The following is a 15,689-nucleotide window of genomic DNA, read 5'->3' on the forward strand; positions in this document are numbered from 1 at the left end:
GCAGATCTATTTGTTATTTATGAGATCTAATTTGCAATGCAAAATTACGGAGTGTGCCATAGTTAGGGCCTCTAAGAAAAAAAAAGTGTTTTGCATTTTCTTTTCAGAGAGGTCCAATCACAGTTCTGTAAGATTGGTGGGTGGTCAGGGCACTCACTCCCAGGTTTCAGAGCATGGAAAATTCAAGCAGTGTGAATTCAGAGATGGAGCAGGGTATTAGCATATTGGCTAAGACATTAACATTCTATACTGAGTACTTGTATGAGACGCTCAGCTACAGCTCCAAGATTCCTGTTTCCTGTCAGTGCAACCCCTGGGGGCCAGTGGTGATTGGCTCAAAAAAATAGGGTTCTAGCTTCTCACATGGAAGACCTGCATTATGTTGTCTGCCTCTGACTCCAGCCTCAACCGAGCCATGGTATTGGAGAGTGAACCAGCAGATGGGAGGTGTCTACCTCTCAAATAATTACATCAGTTAAATGCAGAGTTACACAGAGAGATTGCATAGAGGTTGCAGCTACAACCTAACAATTTCTATTAAAAAACAAACTGTAAGTATGTCAAAGCACTAAAAAGCAAATTTGTCTTTAAAATCTAAATAGAATGCCAAGGTAAATTACCTCCTTGCTCCAGATTTTATAAGGCATCTTACGATTTCTTACTGTGGATGTACTTTAGCCATCGGACACGTATTAAGGTCAAGTGGGTCCTTTAAACTGTTGCTTGCTGGAGTTCTTTTTTTTTTTTCTTTCAACTTGTAGGGAGTATTTGTGATCTTTATTACCCAATATAAATCTACAAAATGCCTTTTGCTTGAGGCCCTTTGTTTAAGTTTTGGATAAATAAATCACACTATGTTCCTGGCCTTCATATTAAGATAAGAATGGATCTGATAATAACACTATTTTCAGCCAAATGTCTTCATATTGAATAATGGTAAATTTCTCTGGTCAACCCCCAAATCTCTTTTTGTTGTCATATTTTTTTTTTTGATATTTTGAGAGTCTCCTCATGAACATAAATCTGCTTAAACCACAAGTAGAGTTATTTGCAAATCATCTAGGTGCTTACTTATAGAATATTACTCAACTCAAGCTTTTCATGGCCACAGTAAATCCATCTTGAAAGTGAGGATATTTCACCAGGTATATTAGGAAACAACATTACATCTCAGTAGATATATTACTACTCCTCTGTGGTTTCTCAACTACAAAGAGCACTAGGCTTGAATTTCTCATCATCCTCTGCACAATTTGGTCATTAAAATCTCAAAAGCAATTTAAGTTCAATTTATTCAGTAACTGCCTGCGCCCTCACTCCACCCATTGGTTCCTAGACAAGACTTAGAACTTCTCCTCTGGTAAGCTGCCTTTAAACTTCTGAAGAACAAGGTATTGCGAGATATTTTACAGATTCCTCCCTCCAGCTTCCATGGAACCATCCATCTTGACAGGTAATTTTCTTTTCTTTTTTTTTTTGCAAACAAAGTTTGTCCTAAAGGCTAAGGGATAAAACCTACAAAGCTTCCAAAGCATCTATCCTGTGAATTTTAGTTTTAGATCCAAATATGTTCTGATCGATTAGCATGCCTCTTCCAAGAAAGAAGAGGAAAGAATTGGCAAGAAACAAAAAATCATGTATACCACGTTGGCATTATTTACTCCAGATCTTCCTGTTCTCTTTGCATTTGAAGATCTAGATACAAACGCAAAACATGCCCTACGTAGATCAACATGCAGATCACATACAAGTCACCTATATAAACTATAAAATCAATCTGAGGTGAAAGGTCACTAAGATGATCTTCTGGTTCAATCAACCTAATGTCTTTCAAGACTTAGTCCTTAAAAATCTATTCCATTGTGGGAAAATGAAACTTGCTTTGAAGGTGGTGACATCATTTCATCAAGAGCTTTAGAGCTGAGTCCAGGCTTTAATTCTCCCTTGCTCCTCTAAAGCAGGACTCATCCATCTATAATAAGTATCCCTTCGTGTGCAGCTTAGCCCATAACCCTCCTTACCATGGCCAGGAGTGACATAACCATTCAAGCATGTGGCACTATCCAATTTCCAGAACCTTGATTTATTCTTCTTTGTGCTGGGCAGAAGGCATGCCACAGAGGGCAGACTCTTATCTTGGCAGGGGTCTGAGAGTGTCTGCATCTTTGACACATCCCTTGGTGGGTAATTGGGGAAGGACATTGATGGGTTATAAGGGTAGCCCTGTGGCTTGCACTTGCTGGGAAATACAGCTATGATTTAGAAATTAAGCCCAGGGGTTGAGAGGAGGGAAAGATAATGGAAAGCTTGCTAGTCCTGTTCTCCTTTGACCTCCCGCAGAGTGAGACAGGGATGCAGAGTAGGGAACCCTGTGCTGTATTGAATTGGCATAGCGTGATGTTTTGCTTTCAGAGCTTTTATTGCTACTACAGAGCACTGAGCTCTCTCTTTGTTTGTTACACATTCTATCCCCCAGAGATAGCCTCATTTTCTCTTGAAGGGATTTAAACAAATCATAGTTCGTATTTTATTTGGTGTCCACTATTAAGAATTCATGCAGAGCAATTTTACTTGTTGCCAATTAAGAACTCTCAGTGGAGACCTATGATTACAACAAAGGCAAACTGTTTAATAGTTAGCAACTTCTTAGTCTACAAAAATTAACTCTGTGAGGATAGAGGTGTGCTAATTCTTAGGATGATGGGGTCACTGATTCTAAGATCTGGGATTCATAAAAGAAAATGTCAGAGACCTTGCACTGGCTTTACTCAGATCTTATATGATACTTATCACCTCTATTTTACAACCGGAAGGCACTTTCTAGTGCCACAGTAGCTAACGACTTTTCCTTTCTCAGGGATAGAAAATTGGGGCATGGCCCTTCAGAAATCTTTTCCCCTAGCACTGTGAAAAACTTGCAGATAGCAATGCCAATATTTACTCCACAATATATCAATATATTCAAGTCAATAGAGAACATGAATGTGATTTATAGATTATTTTATGTACATACTCAACGTATTTGTGATCAGCATAATCTGAATCCCAGTAAAAAGTGAAATCAGAAATTTTCACCCTTTTTTTTTTCATCTTGGTAGAATAGCAATTTTATGCAAGCCATAAAGATGAAGTTATATGTTATTTCCTTCCAGCTAGGCAACTCGTCATGCCTTTCAATTAAATGTATTATTCAACTAGTGATGTAAGAAACCATTATTATACCCCCTCGTGTGAAGCAGAAGTAAGGTGCTTTGCAAGAGCAGTTTATATTCAGTAACTCAGTGATTCTTGGAATTAGGTATTTAGGCTTGGGCTGCCGCACTGGAAAATGCAAAGGAAATTGGGATTAAATGTTCCATATATTGGCTTTTCCCTTTTTTTCAATGACCAGAACTCCTTACACTGCTGGATATCCTTTCAGCAAGTAACCCCAAGAAATCCCATCCAGGACTTGTGAACTTGCTGGGCTGGGGAGAAGAAGAAAGAGTCATAGGACCTAATGGGCTATCAGCAGGACAGATAGCTAATCCCCAAGGAATGTGTCTTGGCCCCATAGAGTAAGTGCTCCAAGACAGATTCAATTTAGGAATTTTGTAATTCTAATATATATATAATTAAATACTTTATTTTACATATATTTATGTTTATATGTAAAATATGTATTTTTATTTTACATGTATTTTACATATATATCTTTATTTTACACATATATCTATATATGTAAAATATATATCAACATATGTATCTATATCATATTTTACATATGTAATTTACAGAGAGAAAGATCCAGCCATCGCTTTACTCCCCAAATGGCCAAATGACCTGATCTGAGCCAATCCGAAGCCAGGAGTCAGGGGCCTCCTCCCATAAGGTGAAAAGTCTCATGGCTTTGAGCCATCCTCACTGTTTTTCCAGGCCATAAGCAGGGATCTGGATGGGAAGTGAAGCAGTTGGACATGAACAGGCACCCATAGGGGATATAGGCACTTACGGGCAGAGAGTAGCCAATTGAGCTGTCACCAGCACTTGCTAATTCTAAAATTAAGTATACGATATACTTAGCACATTTGAGCAATATCAATTGTACTAACAAAGTTTACGAATAAAACAAAACTTTAAAGAAATTTGATCTTACCTAACATTTCTTACAAATTTTGACCATGAAATAACTTTTTACTAAAATACTAATTGTGACCTAACATATCATTATTTCTTAGAATATACGTAGGATTATGTTTGCATAGATTTTTTTTCTTTGAAATCACCGGTTCTGAGAGAGGAGAAAGTAATTTTCATAGGAAGTATAAAGAGTAATCCAGAACTGTCTAGAGGCATTTTTCGCTATTTCACAAGAGGATGTTACCATCAGCTTCTAAGGCAAAAGTGAGAGTGACACTAGTAATGGTACTAGTGATAGTACTAGTAATAGTACTAGTACTAGTAATAGTAATAGTTCCTTGGTTAAAAATTCTTAGTTCAGATACAACACGTTCAAATGCAGCTTAGGTCAAGACTTTGAGCCTGTGAGCTTGCACTCTACCTGCCCCAGATTTTATCACCTGATTTTAGCCACACAGACCCACTCACTTCTTTGTGAACTAACAGACATTTGATAATACAGTTTCAATTTGCCTTAGACAAATCTGAAATGAGCATTTTTGAACTATCTGCCTGAGTTACTGGTATGTATATTCTATAATACACTGTTATAGGCTATACAATATAATCATATTCTGAATATTATAGGTGTATTTTAGTGCTCAGTAATCTTAAATGCTTTATATAAAACTGCACTGATAATAAACAGGGTTGTAAGTATTATAAAGATACCTTCTTGAAGATAAGGGCACTTGGTCTGAGAAATGCTACTTAATTCTAGTTTGGGCAAACAAGGACATGAATCCAAGCCCTCAAAATATGCAATGACTTTTCCATTACCATTATATTATATTGCTTCCATTTTTTTCTTCAGACATAATTTCATGTAGGTGGCATGGGAGAGAAATTTCAATGCCATAAATATTAATGGATTGGATTTGTATTCCGAACTGCTTGTGTTTACTCTAAATTTTTCATTTGAAGCTGCAAAAGGGTCAGAATTTTTATCAAACTGTAAGAGAAACTTGTCAGTTGTTTCTCACAGTCTTTTGTCAGTCTCAAACATACTTAGCAAAATCAGATGGAATTCCAGGATTCTTTGTTTGGCCTATCTCAGACCAGGCTGTTGTAGCCATTTGTGTACTGAGCCAGTGCATAGAAGATCTCTGTCTTTGAGTGTATTTATCTTACTCTTTCAAGAAAGTAAATGAATCTAAAAAATACTCTTTTACTCCTAACTTTCCACATTAGAATAAGGGTGCAGGAAATGATGTTGTTTCAACATCAGTAAAACACTTATTGTCAGAGAACATGTTTACTTATCAAAGGGCTGGGGGGGTATTAAACCCACCCACAGTTAACAATTATCCTCTTCAGATGAATTCAGATGTTACTCTTTTTAGAAATGATATGTTTATGTTAAAGAAACAATTGAGCTAAAGGACTATTCATTGTTAGCTATATTTGAACTTCATAAATTCCTTTGCAATTTGAAAATGCACAGATTATTTCTGGAGAATGCCAAATAAGTCCCCAGAATAACTAGTTATATCCATGTGTGATTACAATGTATTTTTGTGCCACAACAGATGGTTGTGTTTAAAAAAAAAACTAAACAATTAAAATCTATTAAAGATCAGTAGCCCTATCTGTGAAGATTATGAAATACTTTTTAATTCTTGCTCCCAATCCAATACATTTGTCCAATTTCTTTTACCATTCACCAACTGGCAATAAAATAAATGTGTTTATATAATGCTTTTGTTCAATCTATAAACGTGCTGTTTGTAAATCAATGCTGACCCAAATTATTCTAGGCAGATTAAAACATTCAGAACTTCTTCCTTAAATTACAAGTTAGCTCAAATGTAAATGGAAGACCACCAGTTAGTATCAGCAGCAACGACAAACAGCCCACTTCACGATCATTGCAGCATCTACAAATCAAAGGCATAATGGAATCAGAGAAGTCTAAACCAATTTACGAGAGCATTGGTTTAATTCTAGACAACCCAGTTGTGCTTTTGTACTGCCATGAAGTTTCCATGATCCTTTGCACATCATATTCCACCTTAAGACATGAATGAAACATTTAAAATTTAATCATGGTCAGCAAAGGTTTACCTACTGTTTGCTATCACATATTCTTCACCAAAAGCAACTCCACTATAGTATAGCTAGAATAACCATCATAAAACCTGTCATTTTCAGTGCCATGTCAGGATCTGTTTGCAAAACACACTCAAATGTAATTTCATGATTCAATAAGTTGTATGTAAGTCTACTATTATTGGTTTTTCATTTTCTTTTCAATATTACTAATTTCCATTTTCTCACTGGTAGTTATCCTGCCTATTCAAATGTCATTATTTCCTTCTATTGTTATTCAAATGGAGCCTTCTTATTAGGGCCAGTGACACTTTGTATAAGGCTTTGCTTCTTTAACAGCAATAATTCCATTTCTGAAGGAAAATGGAAATGATTGCATGCACAATTCTGAGCTTTCACTTTATGTTAAGTCAACATCGCCAAAAAGGAAGGTTTTAATTTAACCATATCTGTAAAGACCAAAAGGTTTTTATTAGCTACACCTAGGAAGCAAATAAAATAGCTTTTTCCATAGAGGACTTTTTCAGTTCAAAAGAATCCACGAAACCATTACTTCTATGCAATAATGTGTAGAATATACACTCATACACAAAATTAAATTTTAAATTTCTGGAATCAGATCTTATTCCCCATTTGTGTGTACTTCTCCCTTGAAAAACAAACAAAATCTCATACAGTCAAAACGTCACCTATGAATTACATAATTATACAAGTGGAAGGCCCACAACTTTAATTCCATTTTGTGCTAATGTTATGATTCATGAAAGAAAGCTATGTTATCAAAACTAGGTCATAGATCTTAAAAATAAATCTTCATATACTGCGGCAAATTACATATAGCCAACTAGTATATCTCTTACAGGCAATCAGACTTTAAAACTGAACCACTTTTGTACACTACCAGCATTTTTTTTCCTTTAATTTACAGAAATACAGTATTTTCTACTGTTGTAACCCGAGATCTATTCTCCAGTAGAAAACCAACATAATATCAGCATAAGTTAAGATATTATGACACTTTGCATAGGAACTAGAACTCCTTGGATAAGGTGATAGCAATCTCCAGGTTACTAGAATGTATTATAAAGTGGCGTGAAATGTCAACATGACCAGGTACAGAGCCTAGCCATGATGCATTGGAAGATGAAGTTTGGCATGAAATCCATAGGGCTTGTAAATATTTAACTGCTAATACTGCTATTCTGCAAGTGAGTTAAAAAGAACTTCAGGAGTTTACTAAGAATTGCTGAGAAAAGTGTAATTATATGAAACAATTCTACTGTAAATGTGACCCATCAAGTAATTACAAATGACCAAATCTACTTCAAAAACCCAGTGTTATACAGCTTATAAAAAGAGGTCCAAATTCCATAGAAGCATTACAAACATGACCACATGTGGATCCTAAAACCTCAATAATGACTTCACAGCCATCTCTGCTGGCCTCTATTCCAAAAATGTCCCAGGAAATGTGTAAGTGATTTACAATTATGACCTCTACAATATTAATCTGTATTTCCAAAATAGCTGCAGAAATATTGACCGATCCTTTACCTAGAGTTACAACCATCCCTTGCCCCCAATGTGGAATAAGCTGAAGGCTCTCACAACTACACAGCAAGATTAAGATATCTTCCTATAACAAGAGAAGTGGAAACATCTAAGTAGAAACATTCAGCAATTTAATTAGAGAAAATACCCATCTTTAAGTAGACAGGCATTAAATTTTGGGTTCTAGTTCCCACAACGTTCTAAGTTTGCCATGTGATCTTGGGATAATTACTATAACTCTTCATCTTGTTAAATCTCCCTGTTCTTTTCTGCTCTCAGCAGAGTTTGGAAACAAGGTCAAATTGGGCACTGTTCTTCTTTAATCAAAATAAACACAATTTCTAGGCAGCCTCTGGTGATTCTTGCATCCAAAAGTGCTTCTGGTACTCACTGGAAGAAGAGACTGTTTTCAAGTCATGGCTATAGTTGAGGTCAAGAATGCAGAGGCTACACCATCCACAAGCAAGAACATGAACTTAACTTACCTCCAGAGACTTCTATGTTGCTCCTCTAGTTGAGTTAGCAGATGTTCAATGTATTTATTAGAGTCCATGTATTCCTGCACAAAAGATAATTAAAACTCATGACAACAGTCACCATAATTGTAAGACTCTTGATCCCTGCAAGGAATATTTTTTGATTAGTTAATCCCGGCATCATTCCAAGTTCCACAGTTCTAAGCTTTATCAGCATAGCTACTTGGGGATAAGTACTTTTCCCCCATATTCTGATCAATGTATCATCATGCCACTGAAATGTTACTGTATCTACATAAAAACGCTAATTACACACACACACACACACACACACACACACACACACACACACAAAACCCTACATTTTAATCATCTACCCTTAGGACCATGTAATTTACTTTATAAAAGTATGTGCAGCAAAGTTGTTATAGAGAGTGAAATAAGAATAAAACACATGGAAGCAGCAATTTTGTTTAGCTCTTAAGGCACCCATATCCCCTATTATAATGCCTGGGTTTAATACTCAGTTCTAGCTCATGGGCCTAGTTTCCTGCATTTGCAGACCTGGGAAGCTCAGCAATTGTTCAAGTGATTGATACCAGCTTATTGTATGCAAGACCTGACTTTGGTTCTCAGGCTTGGCCTGGGCCAATTCCAGCCATTGCTGTCATTTTTGGAGTGAACCAGCAAATGGAAGGTCTAATCTCTTTGTGTATCTGCCTCTCAAAATAAATTAACAATACCGTTCTTAATTTTAGTGATTTTATTGCAATCATTTTTCGATAAAAACACTATGGAATACATTTATACATTCCACATTCACTGCACACTTGGTGCTCCCTGATAGACAAATTCATTTTCTGTCCTCTTCACATGGAAACCAGATGGTGTATTTTGCTTTTTCCTTAGTCTTAGAATGTATATCTTTGATTCTAAAGTGACATGAAAGATTAGGCACATTCTGTCTTATGAAAATGTGTACAAACATTGATATCTACAAAGCAAACTTTCAAAAAATATGCCTGTAAAGTGGGGAATTTGTTGCATGGGAATCTTACAGAACAATCCATAGATTATTGCATCTGAATCCTTAGTGATTCTTCAGTATGCGGTTCATATGCACTACAGGAACAATTGCTAACATGTAGCAAATACAAGGGTGTTTCAACAACCTCATAAAAATGTGTATTATGAAAACCATCACAACCTCAAAAAAATTTACAGGACAATAAATTTGCCTGATCATTCCATTTACCATAAACTTTTGTTGAGCAACCACATGTGCGGTCATGGTTCTCAACATTCCAATCAAGGCTAAATTTTAGTTTGTAATGCCAAACATGATCAGAGGTTTTAATTCTCAAATATATTCAGCTGAAAATCTTGAGACTTTATTTTTCAGTAGAAACAGGTCTCAAACTCATTCATACATTCTTCATTTGACTTTTATTCTCAATTCCACAGATATAGTACTATGAGAAGACTTCAGCCTCCAGAAGCTTACAATCTGTCATGAGAAACAAGACGTCATCTCACATTTCAGATCCATTACATGCTAGCAACAGTGATAGCGAAGTGATAAATAAGGGAGGTGGCTACTTCCCCTGAAGTCACTCGGAGAGGACCCTGAGGCAGTGATGTCTGAACTCAGAGTGGCAATGGAGGCCACAGGGAGATAAAGGGTCAGATACAGGCAGGCCAAACAAGCAGGATCTGCAAAAGCCCCAAGACTATTCTCAACAGAAAGATAAGGAAGCCAACGGGGAACAGCAACACTAGTGTGTGGAGTCTAAATTGAAGTAAGAGAGTTAAGTAGAGAACAAATCACATGCAAGCCTTGGAAGCCAGTTTGGATTAAAGTCAGTGGATTTGACACTTTGTTTATTCTTATTTTCTCAAGTCAGATGCTGAAGTTGAAAACCATAATGATGACATGCACACTCTTTGGATGAAAGACACTGAGGCACAAATTCAGGTTTAGATTTTCCCCCTAGGAAAATTATTTAATCTCTAAGTCTTGATTTCTTCAGCAGAACAATGATAATACTCAACAGGTGTGGAAGTGTTATAAAGATTATATAGTGTTATCAAGTGTATCACATCTTGAATACCAAATAGTAAGAGTAATCTTTTTCAGAACATGATTCAGAAAATTGAACCTGGCTTATCGCTGTATTTTCAGTTTATATCTTGGGGTGGCTCTCGTCAGCACAATTGTGCTTCAGAGAAGAACATGTAATAAGACCCAGTGTAGTGGCACTGATCTGGTCACATAGATTCAAATCTACTTTTCAGTGTCTCAATCAAATTCCCAGCCTAGGGAGTTGCATACTCACCGACGCTTCTCTCACATTTGTGGCAATAGTACTCAGTATGTGTATAATGATATTAATGAAGACTAACTAAACCTTACTGTAATCTGGAAATCTGTGATCTCAAAACCCTCCAATTTTACTGATGTTCATTTTTGGCATCTGCAACATGTCATCTACAAAAAAACATCATTTTCCCAAGCTTGCTTCATGCAGCACATCTCATTCAGTGCAAAAATATGTTAAGACCTAGTCTATTTTTTCTAGTAATTACAAAACTCAAATTAAGTGTAATAACAGAAGATATAATGAAAATACATATAGTCTCATGCAGGACAAATTTAATCTAGTGAAATTAAGATAATGTATAAATATGAAAATCAATAGAGATCAACACCAAGTTAGAAAATTTAGGTTTGTCTAACAATTATGTCTTTTGAGCATGTGAACATATGGTAACAAACATTAAATAAGGGATAATTAAAGAAACATTTTAGGAAAGAAAAAAGGATTTCATTCTGTGAAAGTTTATATATTTCTGATAGCATCAATGGGAAACAATCGCACATCCACTTGTTTAAGAATTGAATATTAAAAAAATGAAAATAATAAAGGCTATAGGCATGCAGACTTTTTAACCAAAAATCCAAAAAGATCCACTCTAGCACTTCTATCAATGCTAAATCCTCAAACCATCATTGAAATTACAGTCATAAATTATAAGCAGTATCCAGTTAGTCAGTTCCTGTCTCAGAGAGACAGAAAAAGACAATCTCAGATATGCATGGTTCAAAAATTTAACAAATATTTCTTTAGTGAAAAATATGCATGAGAATTCAAATATGTCTGATAAATTTCTAACACAGGAATGAAATTGTATACCTAATTTTACATTAATGCGTATGGACATTCCAACACTTGAACCATGAATAAGAAATGTGGAATTCATAATGCATAGGAAAGCTTCAAAGGATGTTAAGACAAATGTAAGTTATAAATGAACATAAAACCCTAGACAGAAGGTTTATAATATTATGTATCTTTGTGATTCCCGGAGCAATGCCAGGAATCAAGTGAAGGAGGAGGATGCATAAGTCTTTCTGTACAGAAGACAAAATTTACTCTTCCATTATCAATGATTTAAAGAGACTTAAATATAAGGGTATGACTTAAGATAATGTACATGTTCTACAAACTTAAAGATTTATTTATTTAAAAGGTATACTTACAGGAAAATATAGAGAGGAAAAAGAGACCTTCCATCTGTTAGTTCACTCCCCAATGACCACAAAGGCCAGGCCAAACACAGGAGCTTCACCCAGGTCTCACACTTGAATATGGAGGCCAAAGCACTTGGACCACGTTCAGCTGCTTTCGCAGGTGCATTAGTGGAAAGCTAAATAAGAAGTGGAAATGCCTACAACTGTGCTCATATGAGATGCTGGTATTTCAAAGGGCAGCTTAACCCATTAGGCCACCATCCCAGCCCCTATTTGACCTTTAAACAAAGCCTTCATGTAGTTGGAGAAAGCTACATGGTGATGTATGCTGTGAATTCAAAATGCCTTTTGATTTACATGTTTCATATCTAAAAAGTATACATAGAAAGCAATCAGATGAAAGTTAATGATGGTCATCAAAATTTTATTGTTTCTGATGATATGAAAACCTGGGTGTATATAAAACATTCAAAACAGTACACGGCATATAGTAAAATGGGTCTATTTTTTTTTCTGTGTATTTTACTTTTTTTTTCTTTTTTTTCTTGTTTCCTTAATATATCTGATGTAAAAGGAGATTTTAAGGGAGAAGCCCCACCCAGTCTCCCACCCACCCCATGTCCCAGATGTGGAGCATGCTCTCAGATACTTGCTCAAGTGGTTTTGATAGTTCAACAGTTCTGAATTGCTCCCACTCTCTCCACTCCAAGCACAATGCGGTCGTTGGAGAATCCACTGCTTGACATAGTCTATCATATAGTCTCCGTTGGCCCAGTATTTTCATTGCCAACATATAGCTGAGGTGGTTAATTAACTTGTTCTGTCCTCTGTCATTTGATGGTTAGCGTTCTGAGTCCGAAAGCTTGACTGGGGGGGATCCCCAAAGAAACTCTGTCTGTGGTATTCCCAGACCAGATTCTTGTATGTGCTAGCAAGCACAGGACCCGACACAGTCCATCACCCTGATCAGCTGGTGGTTGCAGTTGCTGGGTTGGTTCTGTTTCCATCCCTGTCTTCCACTGGAACCAATGAGTGTTTGAGTCCAGCCTGGTTCTACCCAGCACATACTCAGCCCTCACATAAACCAGTGGGAGCTGCAGTCCAGCCGGAGCGACCCACCATAACCCCAACCAGGCCCACCCCCTACCCTGGTTTGCCAGTATGTGTGGCAGACTAATACAGTCTGTCCCACACCCCTTCCTGTCTCATACATGTCAATGGGTATTAAAACCTTGTTCCATCTAACCAGCTCAACTATCCAGCCTTCACGGATGTTGTTGGGTGTCTAGCCACCTCAGCCCCTGTCCTAGTTTTCATGCCCTCCCATGGAGGGTGGTAACCCAAGAGGGAGGAGCCCACTATTTCCCTCCCAGGCCACTCCCACTCCCAGATTATGCACTCTCCAGGCGGTTCTGCGGTTTAACTTGACAGAACTAGCCCCCAGTGCCAGCTTCTGTCAGCTGATGCTGTGGCTCAGCCCCAACAACCCTCACCCACTCTAATTGTAGTTTGAACCAGTAGGAATAATCAGCCCAGCCTGGTTTTTCCCTGATCTGGTCCATAAGAGGCGCATAGGTGCTGTAGCCCTGCCTAGTCTGGTCTGCCCCCATCCCAGCTCATGCTCTCCAGTGGGTGTAGCTGTCTGGCAAGGGAACCACTCCTTATTCCCCTGCTGGTTCTGCCCCCGCTTCCTGGTTCTCATGTGTGCTGGTTGGGTGCTGCGGTCACATCTGGCACAGGCAACCTCACCTTGGAATTCCGTGCTGTGTACTGCTTTTGTCACGACCGAACCTGGCTCGACCCACACTCTGTTCTGGCGTTTGGATTTGCCAGCGGATGACATGAACTGATACAGTCTGGTCTGCCCCTGACCCATACGAAATATATGCCAGTGGGAAACTTTCCATGACATCTTGGCTGTTTCCTTCTATGTTTCTTGTGCTTACCTGTAGAGGAGTTGCCGGGCTCCTCCATCAGAAACCCTCCAAGTGCCAGATTTTGCGCATACCAGTGGGTCCATGAGCCAGCACTACTGTGTATTTTACTGACAAGATGTCCTATGTTCAGATCTTGCCACACAAATTTTAAAAGTGATTTAGAAATGTATAACCCCAGAAACTATTTTAAAAATTTGATAACAATTATGTTACAGAAGTCTAGATACAAAATAGAGTATCAAAACAATTTTTCTTGTATCATTCTGGGTAATAAGTTGGTATTGCTACCTGTCCTTGTCAGTGTTGGATTAAAATATTTCCAGGTTAGAATTGGGGACAATAGGCCTGGCACAGTAGCCTAGCAGCTAAAGTTCTCTCCTTGCACCGCAGGATCCCATATGAGTGCCAGTTCATATCCCAGTGGCCCCGCTTCCCATCCAGCTCCCTGCTTGTGGCCTGGGAAAGCAATAGAGGATGGTCCAAAGTCTTGAGAGCCTGTACTCACATGGGAGACCTGGAAAAGGTTCTTGGCTCCTAGCTTCAGATCAGCACAGCTCTGGTTGTTGCGGTCACTTGAGGAGTGAATCAATGGACAAAGATCTTCCTCTCTGTCTCTCCTCTCTGTATATCTGACTTTCCAATAAAAATAATTTAAAAAAAAAAAAGAATTGGGGACATCGATTTACACATATTTGTGGAATTAAAAAAAAATTTTTTACACATGAACAGCATGAAAAAACAGTTTACTCTTTAGTTAAAACTTATAAAAATCAGAATCATTTTAGAGATATATTTCAGGAAGTTTGCCTCCCACTTCTTTTAATGTAAATATTTCAGAGAGATTAGAATGAAATATTTAATGTGATTAGAGGATTACAGACACACCAAATGTTGCATATCTATGTAAGATGAGCCCATTTAATTCAAACCTCTTTTTGTTTCTACTAGGTCAATTTTGGAAAAGGCCTATTTCAAATGAATTTCAGTAAATGTACCGCTCTCTTTAAGTGGAATTTAAATATAGGTTATTAAAGCTCACAGAGATCCAAGATTGCTCCCAAAAATCTTTATAGCATAATCAACATAATTTCAAGCTTTTGAAAACTTGCCAATAGTTTTGCAATACTTAATACAGAATCCCCAACTCAACCTTGGCGGAAGATGTACCATGGAGGCCAGAGGTTCAAATGAACAGAAATATCATTAGGTACAGGGATTTCTACAATTAGGAAATAACTACCATAACAAGTAATGCTGCTCTCAAAAAGTATTTTGTGTTTTAATGAAAAGATACATCTGCATAGCAAAGGTAAACAATCAAAATGTACCCAATGAGGTAACTGCACAAGCAAAACAATGAAAAATTATCTCATACTTGATCAGCATACTTTTCCTACGTCAACACAACAAATTCATTCTTATAATGAACCGTTTTAAATATGAAACACCGTAAAATCAACCTAAAAGCTCTATATTTAATATATATTAATAATATATGCTACATTTAATTGTTATATTTTTGTATACTTGTATGTGTAATGATTTCATTTTTTTCTTGGAGACTGTTTTCCACAGCACTTGTCATTTTAAGTTACATGCTTTTCTTCCCCAGTATTCTTTGCAAATGACTCTGCCTTGAACACTGAAATCCCAGTCATTTTTATTACTGCATCTGGCTGTTTTTCTATGAAGGTTAACATTTTAGCCCAGGCCCTCTTTTACTTGTCAGAGAATTCCATTAACTGCTAAGTTTGAAGCCATCAGCAAGAAGCTAGACACAAAAATATTTATCTCCATGCCAGATCGCCCTTTAGACATCTAATCCCATCATCTGGCTGCTTGCCACATAGGTCCTTTCAGATGAGCTGCACAACCTATAAAGTACCTGTTCCTTTTTGTAACTTCCAGTAGCTTAAATAGCACTTAAGATATCACAAAAGTGTGCAATACATAAATGAGTGAATATATTAGCTCTATGTAGTGAGT

General features: G+C 37.2%; 1 protein-coding gene across 2 annotated transcripts in view; it reads right to left on the minus strand.

Moving 5' to 3' along the window:
• Nucleotides 1-15,689, minus strand: part of NCKAP5 (NCK associated protein 5) — a 743,731-nt gene that overhangs the window by 509,859 nt on the left and 218,183 nt on the right. For both annotated transcript variants that reach the window (XM_040971482.1, XM_040971481.1), the window contains exon 2: nt 8,244-8,317. In XM_040971482.1, coding sequence (XP_040827416.1) covers nt 8,244-8,317 — 74 coding nt within the window. The remainder of the gene's footprint in view (nt 1-8,243; nt 8,318-15,689) is intronic.

Source organism: Ochotona curzoniae, unplaced genomic scaffold, assembly GCF_017591425.1.
Source record: "Ochotona curzoniae isolate NIBS_2020 unplaced genomic scaffold, NIBS_Ocur_1.0 contig_2210, whole genome shotgun sequence".
NCBI classification, from domain to species: Eukaryota; Metazoa; Chordata; class Mammalia; order Lagomorpha; family Ochotonidae; genus Ochotona; species Ochotona curzoniae.